Here is a 19,577-nt window from a genome sequence, read left to right on the forward strand (position 1 = left end):
TAGTTGTATTTAGTGGGAGGAATAGAGCAAAGTATGTCATCTCCATCTTCCCGAAAGTAGAAGTCTTCCCACAAAACAAACACACACACACAAACGCATTACTTATCTGGGTATGCTGTAGATATTTGGTAATAAATTCTGAAAAGGGATCAAAACTACTCTTTTGGGGACATACTCCCAAATAAAAAAACTTCTTTCCTTCCTTCTTTATTTTTTTAAATTTATTGGGGTGACAGTTGTTCCCTCCCTCCCTCCCTCCCTTCCTTCCTTCCTTCGGTGGAAGGAGAGGCTCGAGGGGTTCCTGGTCAGATTTTTGGCAAGGGTGAAATATTCTGAAACTTCCTTGGATTTCTAAAGATGGTAACATGTCATGTCGCTACAAGCAGGGGTAAAAGGAATACATACTACAGTCTTTGTTGCAATCTGGGGGAATTCCCTGCTGTATGTCCAGGATGGAATCAAGTACTTTGTACCCAAATTTAGGTTGGAGGTGGTGGATCTACCTGGGTACACAGCTAGATTTCCTTACTATGAAAACTTTTAAAGCAAATTGAGTTGTCCAGGTATACCTTGATGGGTCCAGCTTTGGAATTTTCTGCATCTCACTACACACATTTATTGCTTTGCAAAGTTGTGTCTGCCAATGATGGCTACTGAAGCTGTAAGGAGAATGAGTAATCATAACCAACGAAGACCTTCCAAATGTGCAGGTGTGAAGCCTGTACCTTCATTTACAATTTCAAGAGCATGGACACTTCCATTACACTGCATCTTATGTTACTAAAAAACTTAAGCATCCAACCAGGTGGTTTCCCATTTCCAACTCCTCCCCTAACAAAAAGGAATACAGAATTCAACACTTACAAAGTAAAGAGATTTGTTGACTCAAGTGGAGTTGTGAAAGAAATTACTTGCATCTAAATACTAGGTAAAATTGTAACTTGTGAGTTGGCTATCATTATCAGTTGAAGGAATAGTCTTAGGGATCCATGATACAACAGACAGAAATCTAAAACAAGCTGAGTGTTCACTTGTGATTCACAGCATTACTTTGTAAATATGTACCTCCTCGGTCTTGTGTCTTGGTCTCAAATTTCTGACCTTTACTTGTACTGTGGTTCCAAATTTAACCCAGTAATCTTGATCTACCATGTCAATAAATTTGCTTTTTCAGAGGTGTGTAAATGACTTTATCAGTTAAAATATTTAATGTTTAAGAGAATCTGATGTATTAGCATTCAATTTGGGAAATAAAGCTTTAAACTTGAGATTTTAAGGGGGCCAAGATAATTTGATAAATGTTTATAAATCTGATTTATTAGATTTACAGGATTGAATAAGAGTATAGAGTTTGCCTGATAGTTTTGTTTACTTTGTCAAGCATTTTAAAATGTTTAAAAATATGTACATTATTAAATGCTACTTAGTTTAAAACATTTGAGGAAATTTAATTTTTAAAAAGGGAAAGTCCAGGATAATATGTAAGACCATGTACTCTGGAATCAGATTGTATAGGTCAGGGATCAGCAAACTGTGGCCTGCAGCTTGTCTTTGTACAGTCTGCAAGCTAAGAATGGTTTTGACATTTTTAAATGGTTGAAAAAACCAAAAGAATACTTTGAGACATGTGAAAATGATATAAAATTCAAATTTCAGTGTCCATAAAAAGTTTTATTGGGACATAGCTATACTCACTGTATTGTCTATGGCTGCTTTCATGCTACAACAGCAGAGTTGAGTTGTGACAGAGACTGCATGCTTTCAGTTAGACATTGCTTTCTCCAGGGAACCTCTTTTTGAAAGTATGCACTTCCCAGAGGGCATCCCTCCCTCCTTGTCATGGTTTAGTTTATTAGGTTCTAGTTATTTGCTTTACAATGGTAGCCTGGGAATAGTAAATGTGCAAGGGCTGAGATTTGTGTATCGGGGAAGAGTGGTATGGGGTTAGTTAGGGCCTCTGACAGATGGTGAAAAGTAAGGAAAAGAAGAAATTTTGCACTGTCTTCAGGTCCACTTTGCCATTCTGTTCCCCTGAGGTGTCAGAGCAGCTCCTCTACCTTCCCAGAAATAAGGTTAAACAGCCATGCTCTTCTGGTCACCCTGGGGCCTCCATCTTTTAAATCTGCAGTCAGCCTGAAAACAAGTCTGGCCCAGGGCGCTACCTGCTGTTCACCTGCCTTGTCTCCTGCACCCTTGGCTGGGTTGGAACTTTTGTCCTTTTGGCACTAACCCATTCTTGTTCATCTTCCAGCATCCTTGAGCACCTCCTGTCCTTCTTCATGACTTCAGGACTCCCTTGGTCTTGGAGCCCGGTGCGATTTCAGGGTTTCTTAGTGACCTGGAGGTTTGACACCGAGCCAATTCTGTGGCAGATGGTGGGGTCTGAGGCTTAATCCGTGATTAAAAATCATTTCTTGCATCATGTCTATGCTTTCCCAGTTTGGAGCAGTGAGAATAAGGCCACCATGGTGACCCTGACCAGTGGCGAGGGAGGAAGGAGGAAAGAGGACCCATTGTGCACCTTCCCTGTAGGTTATCAGCTGAAGCGTTCAGGATGTGTTGGATCCTATTTTTAGTCTCCGGAATTTGTCATCATCCAGTGCTATTTTCCCCATTACGCAAAAGTGGCAGAGGAATTGGGGGCAGGCTTCTGTCTCCAAGGAAACGATAGTGCTAGGGGCATACTGGAGGGGGTCAGGCCTGGAAGGCTGCGGAAGGCGCCGGATTTAGTCCTCACAACTCCTGCCTTGAGGCCTTTCTCTGAAACTGAGGCCTAGAAAGGGCAGGAAATCCCCTCGAGTCACAATGAGCCTGCCTCCAGGGAAGAGTCAGAATGAGCTGAAGCCAGGGTCCCGCGCCCTCGGCTTTCCCCAAAGCTCAGGAAGGCCCTCCTAGCTCCATTCTTTGAGCTTTCCATCAAACAAGTCCTGTAGTTCGTGCTTCTTTTAGGAGCTCTCAAGGTCGAGGTCCAAGACTTCCCCTTTAAGGCGCTCTTCCCCTTTAAGTCTCACCGCTCCTTTCGTCATGCTGCGTCTCATTCTTAAGGCTCCGCCCCTTAAAACAGCTTCCGCGAGGCGTCGACAGAGGCAAGGAGGTGACGGCCCCTTTAAGCCTGAGCCACGCCCCTGGCTCGCCGTCCTCTCCTTTCCTTTTCCCTTCCAGCCCGCACCTGGTGCTCCGGCAGGTCGTGCGGCGCGACGCGCGGCGTTGAGTGCAAGGCCGAGCGGGTGCGAGGACACGTTCCCGGTCTTCCCAGTCCTTTCGTAGTCCGCGCAGGTTCCGGGGGCGGGGCTGGAGCTGCGACTGGGGCGGGGAGATGGGGTGGTCCGGAGCGCGGGAGGGGTGGGCCCAGACTGGCGGAGCTGGGGGTGGGCTCAGGTGACTTAGGGGAGGAGATGGTCTCCTGTGGTACTCGCCAGGCGAGGGGGGTGTCGGGGATTGCTGTTACGGTTAGGCGGCGTTCCCTGTCTTCCCTGCCCGGCCAATGCCCCGGTACAGCCCAGTTGTGGAATTGCGGAATTGTTCCCCGTAGTCTCCTGGGGTTCAGGCTCCTCTGTGGAGGGCGGCTGCCGGCCAGTCCCACCGCCTGAGACTGCAGACCCAGGCCGAAAGCGGAGGCCTTTGAGAGTGGCGGCAGGAGAGCATCGATCCCCTCTCGGACTCTTGGCAGAGGTGGAGGCCACAGCAAAAGGCACAGGGGTGGAGGGTGGCCAGTGGCTAACAACCTGGGACAGACGTCTACGGATACGGGCTGGGTTGTGGGTTGGAGAAGAGTCTGACTATAGTACTTCAGTTCCAAACCTTCTCTGCCCATCAGAGAGCTGGTCGTCACCATGGCAATGCGGGAGCTGGTGGAGGCCGAATGCGGGGGTGCCAACCCGCTTATGAAGCTGGCCGGGCACTTCACCCAGGACAAGGCCCTTAGGCAGGAGGGATTAAGGCCTGGCCCCTGGCCCCCAGGAACTCCAGCCTCCGAGGCGGTGAGTGTTCTTGAGTGGAAAACCCAAGTGGTGGCTTGGGATGGAGGGTCCAGATGTATGTACACTTTGGAATAACTGCTCTCTCTCTATTGTGTTGCAAATAATAAGAGTTACAACTTAATGAGTGTTTACTAAGCAGTATACTAAGCACTGTACATCTTTACATTGATGAAGGTACCCGTTTTATAGATGAAGAAACTGAGGCTCAGAGAAGTTTTGTGACTTGCCCAAGGTTGTATAAATGGTAGAGCTGGAATTTTAACCCATGCTTAAGTGAGTTGTGTGTCTGGTCTTCACCACGGTACCATATTGTGTCCCTTTCTCTTCTGTCTTAGGTTTCAAAGCCTTTGGGGGTAGCCTCTGAAGATGAGGTAAATATACCAGTCTCTTCTGTTGCATTTTTCTTTTGCCCATTGTGTTTTTACTTTAAGCTTGGCTCACCCATATTTCAGTCTTTGGATTTTCCTGACCAAATGAAATTTGCCTTAGCCCTCCTGCTTGCTTTTTTTTAAAAAATGTCTTGAGTATTTCCAAATCTAGTTTCTGTGTTTCCCTTTCCTTGAATTTGACATTAGTATTCGCCATCCAATGGCCCTGTCTCTTGCTGGGTTCATTTCACCATCTCTCTTCTGACAGCTGGTGGCCGAATTCCTCCAGGACCAGAATGCACCACTTGTATCCCGTGCCCCTCAGACCTTCAAGATGGATGATCTCCTGGCAGAAATGCAGGAGATTGAACAGTCAAGCTTCCGCCAGGCACCCCAGAGAGGTAGGTCCAAAGTCTGGTGGCAGGGAAAGTCACCATTTTCTGCGCAGATAGGGCCCAAGGGGGTTCCATATTTGGATGCAGGGAACTGAGATGCAGAAGGAGACAAAAGGAACAGAGTGTTTTCATGTGCACTCAGGGTTCTTTAGGCATGATAGAATGATATGGACTTCTTTCTTAGTTCTGTCTTTCTTTCTCTTAAGCCCCTGGTGTGGCAGACTTGGCCTTGTCTGAGAACTGGGCCCAGGAGTTTCTTGCAGCTGGAGATGCTGTGGATGTAACTCAGGATTATAATGAGACTGACTGGTCCCAAGAATTTATCTCTGAAGTTACAGGTGAGGCTCATCATGGGAAAATCTGAAATGGTTTCTATGGGGCAATCAAAGTTCTACACTGTTACTCTAATTCATCTTAGGATATACAGTGATTTCAGCTGCTTATGGCTTTTCTGGACCCTTGACTCATTTCTATGGGGCACTGAACCTGATTTCCCTTAGGTGGTAATAATAGGGATTAGAACTTATACTAAACAGAGAGCTGGTTTTGAACTGGATAAGAGATTTGAGAGAGAGAGTGAACAAGAGGAGTTATGTTTACTTCTTTGTTACCTGGAACTTTATTACTTTAGTTTGGTGGAGAGATTGAATGGATTGCAGTGTGGCCCAGGAAGAAAGAAATACTTAGCACAGCCCGTGGGATTCTGGCATTAAGTCATCTTGAACAAGGTTGGGCCTTGGAGAGTGGAATTATTGAGTTCAGGGGTCTGAAGTATAAGGTCTTCAAGGGGAAAGACCATACCCTGATGATAATAATAAAAATTAATAGTAATAGCTAACGTTTACTTACCATGTTTAAGCCTTTGTTAAGTGCTTCAAATGCATTATCTGTTTAATCCCCACGAGAACCCTTGAGGTAGCTATTGTTTTTATTACTAGTTTATAGGGAAGAAAACTTTGCCCAACGTGAGACAGTTTTGTGAGTGCTGGACTTGGGATTTGACTTTGGGTGTGAATGATTCCAGACCCTGTGGATGTAACCGTTATCCAATACTGCCAGGCCTGCAACTGCAGCTCTTCAGGGTCCCAGCCAAATTTTCCCTCTTTGAGCATGTCCATGCTCATTGCATCCTTTGGGATTATTTTTCTCCTAAGGGGTAGAGGGGAAGAGCATTCTCTTCAGTTTTTCTCTTCCTCATCGCTCTCAAAGAGAAGCATTGTTAGCCCTTTTCCAATTTAAGAAATCAAGAATAACAAGAGATACAAATGGACAAAGTTACAAAGATTCTAGACTCTTAGGGCACTTACATCATCATAGTTCCTGAATTTTCCGGAGATGATTAATGGGACCTAATTGGTTTCTCCCCCCATCGGTTTTATTCTCCTAAAGATAGGGCTTCCTCCACACACAAAAGAAACCCCCCAAAATCTGACAGCTAAAACTCACCTTTAATAAAAGCTACTGGTCTCTTTTATCATGACTCCCTTTTCCACCCTTAAGTTGGAGTTTATGTGAACAGTAGGTGCTCATGGTTTTCATTAATAGTGCTATGCACGTTATATTTTTAAATCCATTTGATGTTTACAGTAACACAAGGTAGGTATTCCTCCCCCATTTTATGGATAAGGAAACTGAGATTTAGAAAGGTTAAATACTTTGTCAAAATCATTCAGTAACAGAGATGATATTCAAACTCATGTCTGTTTGATGTTGGGCTCCATACTTAGAACCATTAAACTATCATTGAGAAAATTCTCTGGAATTGCTACAAGTGAAAATCTGAGCTATAACAAAGACTCTTTACCAGACTGAAAACCTTAGGCTTAAGTGCTGTCTCTTGTCACAGAGACTTCTCCTGCAAGTGTGTGGGCATCAGTCATTTTTCAACTCAAAACAAACAAACAAACAAACAAAAAAACGCATTGCATTGCTACTGCAAGCATTGAGATTGGTGAGATTTTTGTTATTGCCCGCAGCCATAGGAAGTGAAATCTTCCTTAACCTGTAAATGAAAAATAATTTTAGAAAAACACACTGGACATGTCTTACCTGTTAAATCCTCTTTGGGAGATCCCTTCTTCTGTTTTATACATTCTTTTGTAACTGTGCCTGCTTCACAGAGGCAGGGATATGGGAAGCTGAAAAGGGCAGTTGAGCTATTTGGGGTCTGCCTACATAAAAATGTCCTATTGCACTAGTATATTGCTTTGCGTTGCTCTGTAGTGGACCTTCAGTGTTTATTGAATGAAGTGAGATCTGGGAGAAAGAGCTAAAGGAAATTGATTTTCTAGTAATTCAATTTTTTTTGTTATCCTTATAACGTTTGTGGGTCATGTTATATTGATGAGATGTTACCTATTTATGGGCAAGTAGACCTTGAGATGAGAGAAGGATATGTTCTTTTCAAACCCCCATTGTTAAGATTCTAGAGTTAAGTTGAAAAGGAATCTCGAAGTTCAGTTTTTTTTTCTTGTTTTAATGTTTTATTTGAAAATAATTATAATTTTACTGGAAGTTGCAAAAAAATGTACAGAAAGGTTCTATGTATCTTACACTCTGTTTTCCTCAATGATAACTGTTAGTTATGTACAATATCAAAATCAGGAAATTGCCATTGGTATAATCCACAGAGCTTATTAGATTTCATCAGTTTTACTGATCAGTTTTACCTGATTTGCTTGTGTGTTTATAGTTTTATGTGGTTTTATCACATGTAGATTTGTGTAACCACCACCACAATCAAGGTATAGAATTACTCCATCACCACATGCAGCTCAGTTTTCAGTCTGCCATATTTCTTGATGGAGTTTGTCCCCCCCCAATCTTTTGGGCCAAATAATTCTCCATCTTGTGATTGCTCAGCTCTAGGAATGAAACACATCTTCAAGGAGTTTTGAATTTAGAGAGCCTCAGCTAACATGGTGTATGAGGTTCACATGGTAATCATGAGAGAGAAACCTGCACTTACATAGGAAACGCAGGTAGCAGAAGGTGATTGCTATAGATCACCCCTGGATGGCAAAGGAAGAGGTTATGGAATAAAAGGAGTAACAGTCTCATTGTGATGTTTTCTACTTTTGGTGTAGGTTTGCCATGAGCAGACAGCTATGATAATAAGAGCTAATATTTGTTACTTTGTACTTTATATATGCATTATCTCATTTGGTCTTCACAACAATCTCTATGAGGTAGCAATTATTATCTATTTTATAGATAAGGAAATGGAAACTTAAAGGGTTAATTAACTTGTCTGAAGATGCACAGTAAGTTGTGGAGTTGGGATTTGAGGGCCGGTAGGCTGACTCTAGAAACTACATTCTTTACCACTGTGCTATTTATTTAGAAAGTGCAGACATTTTCATAGATAAGGGTAGAAAGTACTGAGTTTTTGACTTTTGAGCCGGAGGGTAGATGTACCTAGATGAAATGAATACACAGTGAGAAACTATATGAAGTGAACATCCTGAACTGGATATTTGGTATCTAGGTTGTTGATTCTAACTCTACTAATCTATATGACCTAGGACGTTCCCTTTCTTTCTGTAGGCCTTACTTGCTTCTATCTCCAAGGTAACCAAATGGATCTGATTTTCTGTAAGAATTTCTCAAAAAATACTGTGAAGGCCAAGTGGTATTCTTTTGGTTATTTTATTTTGACTCCTTTGTTGAAGCAGGTTTCCGATGCCAGCAAATTCTGAGTCTTGTGGCTGATATGGCCCAAATACCAAATTAGAGCTATTTGAAAATGACTTTTCTCATTTCTGGGATTTTCTTCTAATCTACCTGATGTCTGTTTTAAAGTCCAGGTGTATTGTATTTTTTTTTGTTGCTTCTTGCCCTTGAGAAGAGCTTTTCACAGAAACGGTGTTTGTTCTCTAATTCAAGGAGCACGTGTGGCCAGAGTATGCTTTTGCTCTCTAGTGGAGAGTAAGGAGGAGGGACTGGTTACTTGTCAACAGAATGGGACAAAGAAACAGTGAAGTATTATAAAGGCTATTTACGTATTAAGCATCTCCTTATTAGGCTTCTACTCTTGAGCCAACAGTCTAGTTAGGATAAAGGAAAGAGAAATGTTGCCCTGTAAGAACTAGGGAGGGAAATCTGGGTATAAATGTTGAGAGTCCTTGAAATTAAGAGACAGAGTTCATGATCAAAAAATTGTGAACTGTATCTTTTATTATATTAGTAATGCATTACTTATTTATAATTAGGTATATTCTAAGAATCTTGATCCTTTGTTTTTTCAGATTTTGACATTACTTTCTCAGATATTGAGATTGCTTTGTTGAAATTATTCAGGCAAAGTCTCAGTTAAATGGAATATAAAGTTCTTCCCTCCCACTTTTTTTTTCATTGGGGAATGTTGGGGAACAGTGTGTCCTTCCAGGGCTGGTCAGCTTCAAGTCAAGTCATTGTCCTTTTCAGTCTTTAGTTGCAGAGGGTGCAGCCCACCATTATGCACGAATTGAATGGGCAACCTTATGTTGAAAGCTAGTGCTCTAACCAACTGAGCCATCCGGCTGCACCCCGGCCACCCCTCTGGAAGCTCAGCTGCAGTTCGTTGTCTTCATTCTGGTTGTGGAGGGTGCAGCTCACTGGCCCATGTGGGAATCGAACAGGCAACCCTGTTGTTCAGAGTTCGCGCTCTAACCAACTGAGCCATCCGGCTGCCCTTGGAGGATAAAGTTCTGCTAAATTAATACTGAGAGGATAATTATGCCTTCTCAGCGTTAAAAGCAATGACAGATCTTCAAATTGGGGACAGAGACAGGATGACCATCTTAGTATCTGGTTTGTAAAGATGTGGATGCAGAGCAGAAAGAATAAACACTGCAGGCCCTTGCTTTTTTATGTTTATTCATTCTTTAGGGCCCCTTTGAATAATCTCATTGTCCCCCCCACCCCTTTTTTCCTGGTCCCAGAATAGTAAGGGGCAGAGTCCTGGAGGTGGAGAAACAGTTCAGCACCCTCATTCGATCTGTTGCCTTGACATGTTTATTCTGATGTTGCAGCAGTGCCCTTTGTCACTAGAGCTAAGACAGTTTCCAGAATTAGACTTAAAAACATAGCCCTTAAACTAATCAAAAGTGACCAAAGTGAGAATTGTATTTATCCGTGGGGATGGGGGCAGGAGGGAGCCTTCGAGGGAACTGTAAATGTTCTATATCTTGATCTGGGTGGTACTGATGTGAATGTATTCATATGTAGAAATTAATAAAGCAGTCTACTTAAGTTTGGTATGCTTTATGTACTTTCATATTTGTGTGTTACATCTCAATTAAAACATGAAAAAACATCCAGTGGGAAGAATTGACCCATGTATCTTTTAGTTCTAGCCCAGCATTCTGCTTGTCAGATTCTCTTGGTAGGTATATTAAGATGAAATATGAGGCTCTTCTCGTTGGGAGGGTGTGAACTCTGTTGATGGAGAACAGACCAGCGATTTGATTAAGGAACAAGAGCTCTTCTGTTCTCCCTTAGCTCCCTGCTGCTTCCCTGTAGCACCTTGAAGAAAGATGGATGCCCTAGTGCCTGCTTCTTCTTACTGAGGCCTTTGGTACTTCAAGCACAAGGGTTTGGTCCTCACTCCTTTCCTGAGCCACCTTATTTGGTCACCTGTTCCCAAGTCAGTCAGTTTCGCCCTAGGCCCCTTGGGGGCATTGGTTGGATATTGAAAATTTAGTAGTATTTCGTTTGACTAGGGATCTCTGAGGGATTGAACAGAATTTCATCTACTTTGGCTTGGTTAAGTTAGTGCTCTCTCTTTGCCTGATCCCTCACTGAATCCTGTGTGACGTCCCCAACTCTGCTGCTTGCAGACCCCTTGTCTGTGTCCCCTGCCCGCTGGGCTGAGGAATATCTAGAACAGTCAGAGGAGAAGCTGTGGCTGGGAGAGACTGAGGGAACAGCTGCCGCTGATCGCTGGTGAGTACAGCTACTTCTTTCTGGATGGATCCCTGCGAACGGAGGATTGGACAGCCTCCCTCAACCTCCTTCATCCACATTCCCAAACTAACTTGTAACTCCCTCATTTTCTACATTAAGGTTTCCCCTTGTATTATGACCCCTATGAATTCGTATCTCAAATATAGTCGAGTCAAGAATCCTAACTATCCTAACCAAAAGTTCGTAACTATGCCTCATGCAGCCTCTTCCCTTTTTAATTTGGAGCCCATCTATTCCTTCTCTCCGCAAAGATATGTTTGGGAAAGGGAGAGGTAAAAGGATGTAGCTAGTGCTTTGCCACTCCTGCCCAAATGTGCTTCTTGAATGTAAATTGGAATTTGTATGCCCTCAACAAGAGTAGAGTCACCCTCATTTTCCCCATAGGAACTGAAACTACCACGGGCTGAGAGTGGGGAATAGCATGGGACAGGTGATGGCTGACTAATGTGTAAAATTCGTTTGTCCTTACCTGTTCCAGGTATGATGAATACCATCCTGAGGAGGATCTGCAGCACACGGCCAGTGACTTTGTGGCCAAGGTGGACGACCCCAAATTGGCTAACTCTGAGGTGAGCCACACCCCCGGTGCTTTGCCCAGCAGAGCTGGTCTTGGAAGTCATAGGTGTTGCTTCTCTTACCCAGGTTTAGTTTAAAGAGGAGATGAGATCCTAGGTCCATTCCTTCCTGTCTGGAGAATGGAGATCTAAGATCCTGCCTCTTCCTCCCAACATTCTTTTCCTCGCTTCCTCGCCTACTAACCTTTTCTCTTTTCTGTGCCTTCTCAAATCTTTAGAGCCAGAATCCCTTTCTTCTTGCTCTCTGTTTTTCAGGGTCTTTAGCATAACTTGTCTGCAGCTAGAGATGGTTAGGGGGAGGGGTAAGTGCAGGCTCCTGTTGGGCATGCTTGAGAGTGCACTCCTGGAAGTTCTCTCCCGAGTGGCCTCTGTGTGTGTCTCTGTGCCCCAGTTCCTGAAATTCGTGCGGCAGATTGGCGAGGGGCAGGTGTCCCTGGAGTCCGGTGCAGGGTCGGGCCGAGCTCAGGCAGAACAGTGGGCAGCAGAGTTTATACAGCAGCAGGTAGGACATTGTCACTTCCCAGTCCCACTTTAGAGCCAGCTGGTGGCCTAGACCTGGTTCAGTGTTCAGTGGTCCCAGATGGGGAAAAGGTTTTATTGCTAGCTTGTCTTGGTAGCATCCAGGTCCTGAGTGGGTGGGAAAGAAATTCTGAGACTGTCCTTCTTAGAAGTGTCCAGGTTGGTGGTGGTTAGTGGGTATTTATTCGGTGTTGAGTGGATAGATCGTTGTTGGTGGTAGTATGACCATCCTTCTTTGTCACAGGGTACATCAGATGCCTGGGTTGACCAGTTCACAAGACCAGTAAACACCTCTGCCCTTGATATGGAGTTTGAACGAGCCAAGTCAGCTGTAGAGGTGAGAACAGATAGTATAGGAGCAAACACCCCAAGAGAAAAGACTCCATTGGTGAGAATGGGTTAGGGTTTCCGGGCGGGAATTCCTGGCTGTTCTCAGGAATTTTTTTCGCTTTCCCATTGCCGAATCCTGAGATATAAACTGTATTCTGTTCTCCACAATGAATCGTTTCCACAAAGTGACGGCTGATACTACCAACCACCTGGGTTCAAGGAGCTGATTTTCCCGATTTCCCAACCAACTTTTCTCAGGATTTGGGAACGGAAAAGTGAAAAAAATTCCCGAGAATGGGCGGGAATTCCCACGTGGAAACCCTAGGTATGATAACATCAAAGATGATAAACAGTGCTCCTGGATCATCTGTGTTAGAATTGCTTGGGGTGGGGTGGGTGCCTATCAAAAATGCCAATTCCTGGGCATAACCTCAGACTACTGAATCAGAATCTGGGGGTAGGATCTAGGAATCTATATTAAAACAATAAAACAAAATAAAAAAACGCTTCAGATGATCACATTGAACTTTAAGAACTACTGTCTTAGGGATCCATTCTGAGCAGAGGGTGGGTGGGGGTGGTCATCATGGATCCCGTTTTTCTATCTGCCTTCCCTTTCTTACAGTCTGATGTCGATTTCTGGGACAAGTTGCAGGCAGAGTTGGAGGAGATGGCAAAACGGGACGCCGAGGCTCACCCCTGGCTTTCTGATTATGATGACCTCACGTCTGCTTCCTATGATAAGGTAAGAACTAGTTTTTCAGATTGCAGGATTTCCTTGTTTTCTTGTCTCTCCTTAAATCCTGAATTTGGGTACCCACTTTTAAGTAAGTATTTTCTTGACCCCTTTTCATGAAAGGAAGTCTGAGACATTCCCTTGCCCCTGCTGTCCTCTAGTGATTGAGAGTATGCTTTACCTTAGAATGTAAAGATTAATTACAATAGACTACCCTTGTCCGTTAACAGTGAAATAGTGATAGAGGTTTGCACATGATGCATTAAAAGCACAGACGAAAAAGCTCTACTTTGGAGGTTGAGAACATTTTGAGAAGATTGATAACTTCATTGGTAGAGAGTGGTAGTTGGTATTTTTTCCTTTTCAAATGTGGATCTGACTGTCAGATACATTCATGGGTCTCTGAATGTACTATTTTTCATTGGTGATCCTTAAATTTTCAAGACAACTTGACACCTATAGCCCAAGCAGATATTATATACTGTTAGCATAAAGGGCAAGTTTCTGTGAGAGGACACACTCTTAGTAATGATTCTGTTTTTGCAGTGTGATCCTATGAGAGTTTTGAATAGACCAGACAATGATCAGACCTAATGATTGGCAGTGGATTACACTTTTTAGGGTGAAACAACAAGCCCTAAGCTTATCCTGACTTCTGTGTATTCAGAGTACTCTGTTATTCATTTGTGCAAATATTCTAATTTTGAAAAATTCCTCCCTGATCAGCAATTGATAAAATCTCAAGGAGAATTGATAGCATGGACGAGAGGATACTTAGAGAAGCCAGTGATTCAACTTGATGGCTCTGCCTTATTGCATTGTCTGCTGAGGATAATGCCTATTTACGAATCGTATGTTCAGCTTTTTGGTAAAGCTCTGGTGAATAGTCTCATTTGATGCTTTCAATAGCTCTGAAAGGCAGGAATTACTTTGATTAGGAAATTGTGTTGTAGATCACAGTGATCACTGTTTTGTTTCCTGTAGGGTGGCTTACAACATGGATTGACGATGGACAATAGTTGAGAATGAACGCAGAAGGATTTATTTTGTTGAATTTTAATAGTGTAAGGTAGTGGTGGGCAAACTGTATGGCCTGCAGGTAAATCTGGCCTGTCACCTGTTTTTATATGGCCTGTGAGCTGAGAATGGATTTAACATTTTTAAGTGGCTTGAAAAAAAAAGTAATATTTTGTGATATGTTTTAATTATATAAGTCATTCTTGTGGCTGTGGCTGCTTCTTGATTTACAATGATGGAGTTGAGCAGTTGTGACAAAATACATACTTACTGTCTGGTCCTTTACAGAAAAGGCTTACTGATGACTGATGTAGGGACATTTTCTACCTTCTGAGTTTTCATATTGTATAGAGATGTCCTAGGAACATTACCTATTCTCAACATTAATATACTTTTTATACATTTAACCCAATTCATCTCTTGTATGTCTTGGTTCTTAAACCTCCCTTATAGTTATTTAATTTTTGTTTGTCACAAATAATTTGCATTTGGTGACTTTTAATGGTTTAGAACTTTCTGGTAAGATTTAAGTGTTTCTGGTTCTTTAGTAGTTTCACAATAATAGTGAAAAAGGGCCTCACTCATGTCTTCATTATGTACAGTTTCATTCTAATTTGTCCTTAAGTACATTTAGAAGGATCCTGCCTGGTCTTTTGCATCTTGTCATTCTGGTATATTGTTTTGGAGGGTAACGATTTACCCTCTAAAAAAGGAACATTTTATTTGCTTGTCCCAAATCATACTGCTTATTAGTGACTGTCACTTTACCTTATTACCTCTCTGCCTAACATGAAATACCAGTAGGTAAAGCTTTGCACATAGCATCATACCTCTTCCCTGAAATGATAAATCCTTAGCTAGAGAGGAACGGTGTCTTTTTGAAGCATTTTCTGCCCTCAGGATTTGGGGTTCTAGTTTTCGTTTACTATCAGATACAGATTAATATTAATTACTTCTAAGAATGAAATTGGGGAATAAATTAAAATTTTCACAGTGCTTGGATATGTGCTGTCCTGGTAGTGTACACAGGGACTCCATGGGTTAGGTAAGAGTTACATTTGAATGGCAGGACCTCTTACTCCAAATTGCCTTTCCTTTATACATTATCACACTATTGCAGGATAACAGGAAATGCCCTTTGAATAGCTAAGGAGAGCTTATCTCATTACTGTAAGCAAATCCTGTTAAGACAGGCGATCTGTTCAGTGATGAGAACTCAAGAATGTGGAAATACAGGCCTATAAAGACTTTCTAAAATAAGCTTATCCTTAGCATGGATCCGAGTTTGTAGACTAGCGTAGCTTTTCAATTATTGTGAACAGGGGATAGCAGTGTGAGCACAATACTGCATGATTTTACTGTAGTCATTGATGATCTCCTTTATAATATGAAAAATTTGTCAGTATTTATCCAGATTCCTTTTTGGAGGCCTTTAGCTTTTTCTCCACCTCTGTCTTGTCATCTCCCATTCCTGCTGCTCCCTCTCCTACGAGTTCTCACTTGGCTTTTCTTCCTATAGGGGTACCAGTTTGAGGAGGAGAACCCCCTGCGTGACCACCCCCAGCCTTTCGAGGAAGGGCTGCGACGGCTTCAGGAAGGGGACCTGCCCAATGCTGTGCTGCTTTTTGAGGCGGCTGTGCAGCATGATCCTAAGCACATGGAAGTGAGTGACTCATCATCCTGATTTCAAATTAGAGACTGCTTTCTCCAGTTTTGAGGGAGGCCCCAAAGAATAGTGCGTGGATTAGGGCCTGGCTGATGTCCTGGGTGGGGGGTGAGAGTGAGGTGGGGGGTGAGGGAAGGCAGAAAAAGGGAGGGTGGAAAGGTGAATACAGGAGTGACGGAATCTGTCAACTTCTCTCTAGGCTTGGCAGTATCTGGGTACTACCCAGGCAGAGAATGAACAAGAACTATTAGCCATCAGTGCTCTGCGGAAGTGAGTACCCTGAAAGGTGGGGTGAGGTGGGTCCAGGCTTGTACAAATAGCCTTAAGAATGACAGGAGCCCAGATCCAGATCCGTATCTTCTTTCTGGCCACTAACAAGAGTGTTTCTTATGATTAAAGTTTGGAGTGAATTGAAGATAACTGGTTCCATTCCTTCAACAGCTTTTGGTTTTATTTATGGGACCCTGGCTGGTTTCTTGGCGGCTGAAATATTCCCCTTCTCATCTGTAACTTTATTAATAACTTACATGTAGAGGATCCTTCTCTATCTTAATCTGAGAGAGTTGGCAGGGGAGGCCATCATGACTCTGTGTTCCGAAGTTTGGCTTGGATCCCAGGGTTCTGACAGGTGCCAGTGTCATTGCAGTATCAGCTCTGCCATCTCTGTCCAAACAGGTGTCTGGAGCTAAAGCCAGATAACCGGACAGCACTGATGGCCCTTGCTGTCAGCTTCACCAACGAGTCCCTGCAGCGACAGGCCTGTGAAACCCTGCGAGACTGGCTGCGCTACACACCGGCCTATGCCCACCTGGTGGTGCCTGGGGAAGAAGGGGTCAGTGGGGCAGGACTGGGCCCCAGTAAGCGCATCCTGGGATCTCTGTTGTCTGAGTGAGTGAGGAGTTCCTGGGATGAGAATGGTAACCTTGACTTTGGAAATTTCCAAACTTAGATTGAGACTCAAGTGTCTTAAGAGTGGGATGGGAGACCCAGGGTCCACTTGAAAGAGGTCTGCATTCTACAGTGTAATGCTGGGATGAGACAGAAAAACAGCTTTCTAAATTGGAATTAGGGAGTAAGAAGGAGGCCTGATCTAGTGATGAATCGCGGGGATATGATTGATTAAAGAAGGAGTTATTTTGGAGGGGTAGGAAGATAAACATATCCATTCACCTTTTTTGCATTTTTTTCTCCCTTTTTCAGCTCCATGTTTCTTGAAGTAAAAGAGCTCTTCCTGGCAGCTGTGCGCCTGGACCCTACATCCATTGACCCTGATGTGCAGTGTGGCTTGGGGGTCCTTTTCAACCTGAGTGGGGAGTATGACAAGGCGGTGGACTGTTTCACAGCTGCCCTCAGCGTTCGTCCCAATGTGAGCCTCAGGGCAGGAGTGGAAATAGGACGTGACTCTGTACCTTATGGAAGAATCATTTGTTGGGAACTTTGGGGTCATGGGATATTTCATTCCAATGTTCCATGTACTGATTACCTTGGAAGAACTGGGAAAAGAAGGGTGGGAGTACAGGGTCACCCAGATTTTGGGAATCTGCAGGGCGTGAGCACAGTTCCGTCGTGGCCACACAATGAGTGAACTGTGAGGAGAAAGGAATGGGATCATAACATATGTTAGCGAAACAGAGTGGTAAACCAGGGGGAGGAATGGGCAGGATTGGAGCCGAGCCTGGTTCATGTTCCTAACCCTTCTCCATCCCTATCCCAGGACTATTTGCTGTGGAATAAGCTAGGGGCCACCCTGGCTAATGGAAACCAGAGTGAAGAAGCAGTAGCTGCTTACCGTCGGGCCCTTGAGCTACAGCCAGGCTATATACGATCCCGCTATAACCTGGGCATCAGCTGCATCAACCTTGGAGCTCACCGGTGAGAGTAGCTATTGAGGAATGAATGAATGAACTCTGTCTCCCTGCCTTTGGCCCTAGCTCGTTCTCCGGTCCTCTTCTTTAACTAACCAGCCTCAGCTTGCTTTCTCCCCGTGCCAGCTGACCTACCTCCTCCTTTGGTGTTCTGCTCACCAGCTCTCATTCCTTTTCCCTACAGGGAGGCTGTGGAACACTTTTTGGAGGCCTTGAACATGCAGAGGAAAAGCCGGGGCCCTCGGGGCGAAGGGGGTGCCATGTCAGAGAATATCTGGAGCACGCTGCGTTTGGCATTGTCTATGTTAGGCCAGAGCGATGCCTATGGGGCAGCCGATGCCCGGGATCTGTCCGCCCTCTTAACTATGTTTGGCCTGCCCCAGTGACAGTGGGATGGGCTGCCCTGTGAGTGTCTGTCTGGAGGGGTCCCCGCTCTGGATGTGACTCCCTTTCCCCAAATGGGCCTACCAAGGGGGTGGGCTGATGACCATAAGCGGTACGGCCTCTCAGGAGCTGCCTCAATGTAGAGGTGGATTGTCCGTGTTGTTGTTCCTACTTAATTGTAGGAAAATGAGCTGTGTTGTCTCTGAGTCCCTTGGTAATTCATGGGCTGCACATCCACCTATAGATCTCTCTGCTCATCATGCTCTTTCTTGGTGCTGCTTTTTGGGTAGGACCCAGAGATACAGGGTAACTGTTGTCATCAGCTGCCATTTCTGATAGGGTCTACCACATTTGTAATGTCTGTTCTTTCCCCTGCTTTTACTGGGAGTTGATAAATATTACGTGTATTCTGTGATGACTGTACTAGGATGGGATGTGTCAGGAGTTGGCCGGTTTGATTTAAATGTTGATTTGGCTCAGCAGAGCTGAGCTTTGGTAGGGGTGCTCATAGTTCTTTCATTCTTGGACCTCTCCTGGCTGTCACTCGGATTCCCTGGTTATGATGCTGCACTCAGTGATGCCGGCGTCATTATCATAGGGGTCCTCAAGAACTTCCAGGGTCACTTGTTACCGGGAGTGTTTGGGTGTGGGGCAGGAGGAAGGCTCATTGTGGAATGAGCGTAGAAGGGACCAGAGGGAATCGGATTAAGGGTTCTGTTCTGGGGCCTTTGATGGGAGGGCAGAGCAGTAGGATGAGGGATGTGGTTAGTGCAGCGGTCCCTCCTCTCAGGAAGACCTACAAGTAGAAATTGAGCTAGCTCTTCTAGAAAGTTGGTCCAGAAATTGCCATCTTGCCAAATTCCTAGCAAAGAGGGCATTCAGTGTTACCTTAAGCCTTTGCTGTACTTCTTGAAATGTTTCTAGGGGAGAGAGTTGAAAAACCCCTTCCTCCATGGTACCATGGCAAGGTGAAGATTGAGGGAAGTTGAGGGAGGAACCTGGATTCTTTTGAACTGTCCCCTGCACCAATCTCCAGAAATGACTGCTGAGCCGATTGCCTTGTCTTCGGTAACTAATGATCAGAGATTTTTTTTTTAAAACTACCATGGTCCCAAGGTTCCATCCTGAAATTTATTTTCCTTTGTGTGAATATGTGTAAATGATTTAAAAATAAAATTGTAAAATATTTGTATGAAGAATAAATGGAACTGACATGGGTCTGAGTTCTGCTGCCAAGTGTGAAGGTGTGGTGGTGGGAGGTGGGTTGGTGTTTGGAGGACTGGTATTCAGCACTTTTCCTCTTCTCTCTCTTTCAAATTCTTATTGGTGTATTAGTCACATATCTATCTACCCAGTGATTATTCAGCGCCTAATACATGCTAGGTACTACGAATAAGATGGACAAGTTCCCTTTGTTCTTGGAGCTTATGGTTTAGCAAGAGAGATGTTTAACAGTCAAGCATTTTTTATACTTGGGTTACTTTTATAAAGGAAAATTTGGGGGTGCTATATCATTGTTTAATATTGTTTTATTGTGAGTTATATGGGAGAATTTTTGTAAATTTTTTTCAATCCTTAGGGCTTCTAAAGGATTTCATTTGGCTCTACTTGGTTTTCTTAGGAATGAAGAAATCAAAATGGCATGTTGCACTATTGAGCCATTATCAAGATGGGTCAATATCCTGGGGAAAAATTTAAAAATATAAACAAATATTTTTATTTGGAAATAAATATTCATGGCCATGTTAGAATTTTAAAAAATGTCTGAAAGAGAATTTGTTCAGTATGTTACCCAG

At 43.7% G+C, this 19,577-nt stretch overlaps 1 protein-coding gene across 9 annotated transcripts; it reads left to right on the top strand.

Annotated features, from left to right (window-relative positions):
- The first annotated feature begins 1,737 nt into the window (after window positions 1–1,737).
- On the top strand, window positions 1,738–19,474 carry PEX5 (peroxisomal biogenesis factor 5). Of its 9 annotated transcripts, XM_033116998.1 has the most exons (17): window positions 3,088–3,227; window positions 3,533–3,672; window positions 3,818–3,980; window positions 4,316–4,351; window positions 4,617–4,749; window positions 4,950–5,081; window positions 10,563–10,668; window positions 11,168–11,258; window positions 11,656–11,766; window positions 12,028–12,120; window positions 12,739–12,858; window positions 15,386–15,529; window positions 15,732–15,802; window positions 16,208–16,420; window positions 16,733–16,898; window positions 17,247–17,404; window positions 17,582–19,472. In XM_033116998.1, exons 3-17 carry the CDS (start codon window positions 3,834–3,836, stop codon window positions 17,781–17,783), a joined length of 1,923 nt encoding a protein of 640 aa, XP_032972889.1. In that variant the 5' UTR covers window positions 3,088–3,227; window positions 3,533–3,672; window positions 3,818–3,833; the 3' UTR covers window positions 17,784–19,472. The 9 variants fall into 9 exon arrangements, with proteins under 9 accessions (XP_032972884.1, XP_032972886.1, XP_032972883.1 ...); XM_033116993.1 differs by lacking the exon at window positions 3,533–3,672 and having other exon boundaries at window positions 1,738–3,227; window positions 12,763–12,858; window positions 17,582–19,000; XM_033116992.1 differs by lacking the exon at window positions 3,533–3,672 and having other exon boundaries at window positions 1,740–3,227; window positions 11,677–11,766; window positions 17,582–19,473.
- Window positions 19,475–19,577: the final 103 nt, after the last annotated feature.

This window comes from Rhinolophus ferrumequinum, chromosome 10, assembly GCF_004115265.2.
Source record: "Rhinolophus ferrumequinum isolate MPI-CBG mRhiFer1 chromosome 10, mRhiFer1_v1.p, whole genome shotgun sequence".
NCBI lineage: Eukaryota > Metazoa > Chordata > Mammalia > Chiroptera > Rhinolophidae > Rhinolophus > Rhinolophus ferrumequinum.

Excerpts from the sequence above, each read along its gene's own strand:
- PEX5 (XM_033116991.1), top strand. The coding sequence starts at position 3,025 with ATGCTGCGTCTCATTCTTAAGGCTCCGCCCCTTAAAACAGCTTCCGCG. Across the intron at positions 4,352-4,616 it reads GGGTAGCCTCTGAAGATGAG|CTGGTGGCCGAATTCCTCCA; the intron begins GTAAATATACCA and ends CTCTTCTGACAG. Across the intron at positions 12,859-15,385 it reads CGTCTGCTTCCTATGATAAG|GGGTACCAGTTTGAGGAGGA; the intron begins GTAAGAACTAGT and ends TTCTTCCTATAG.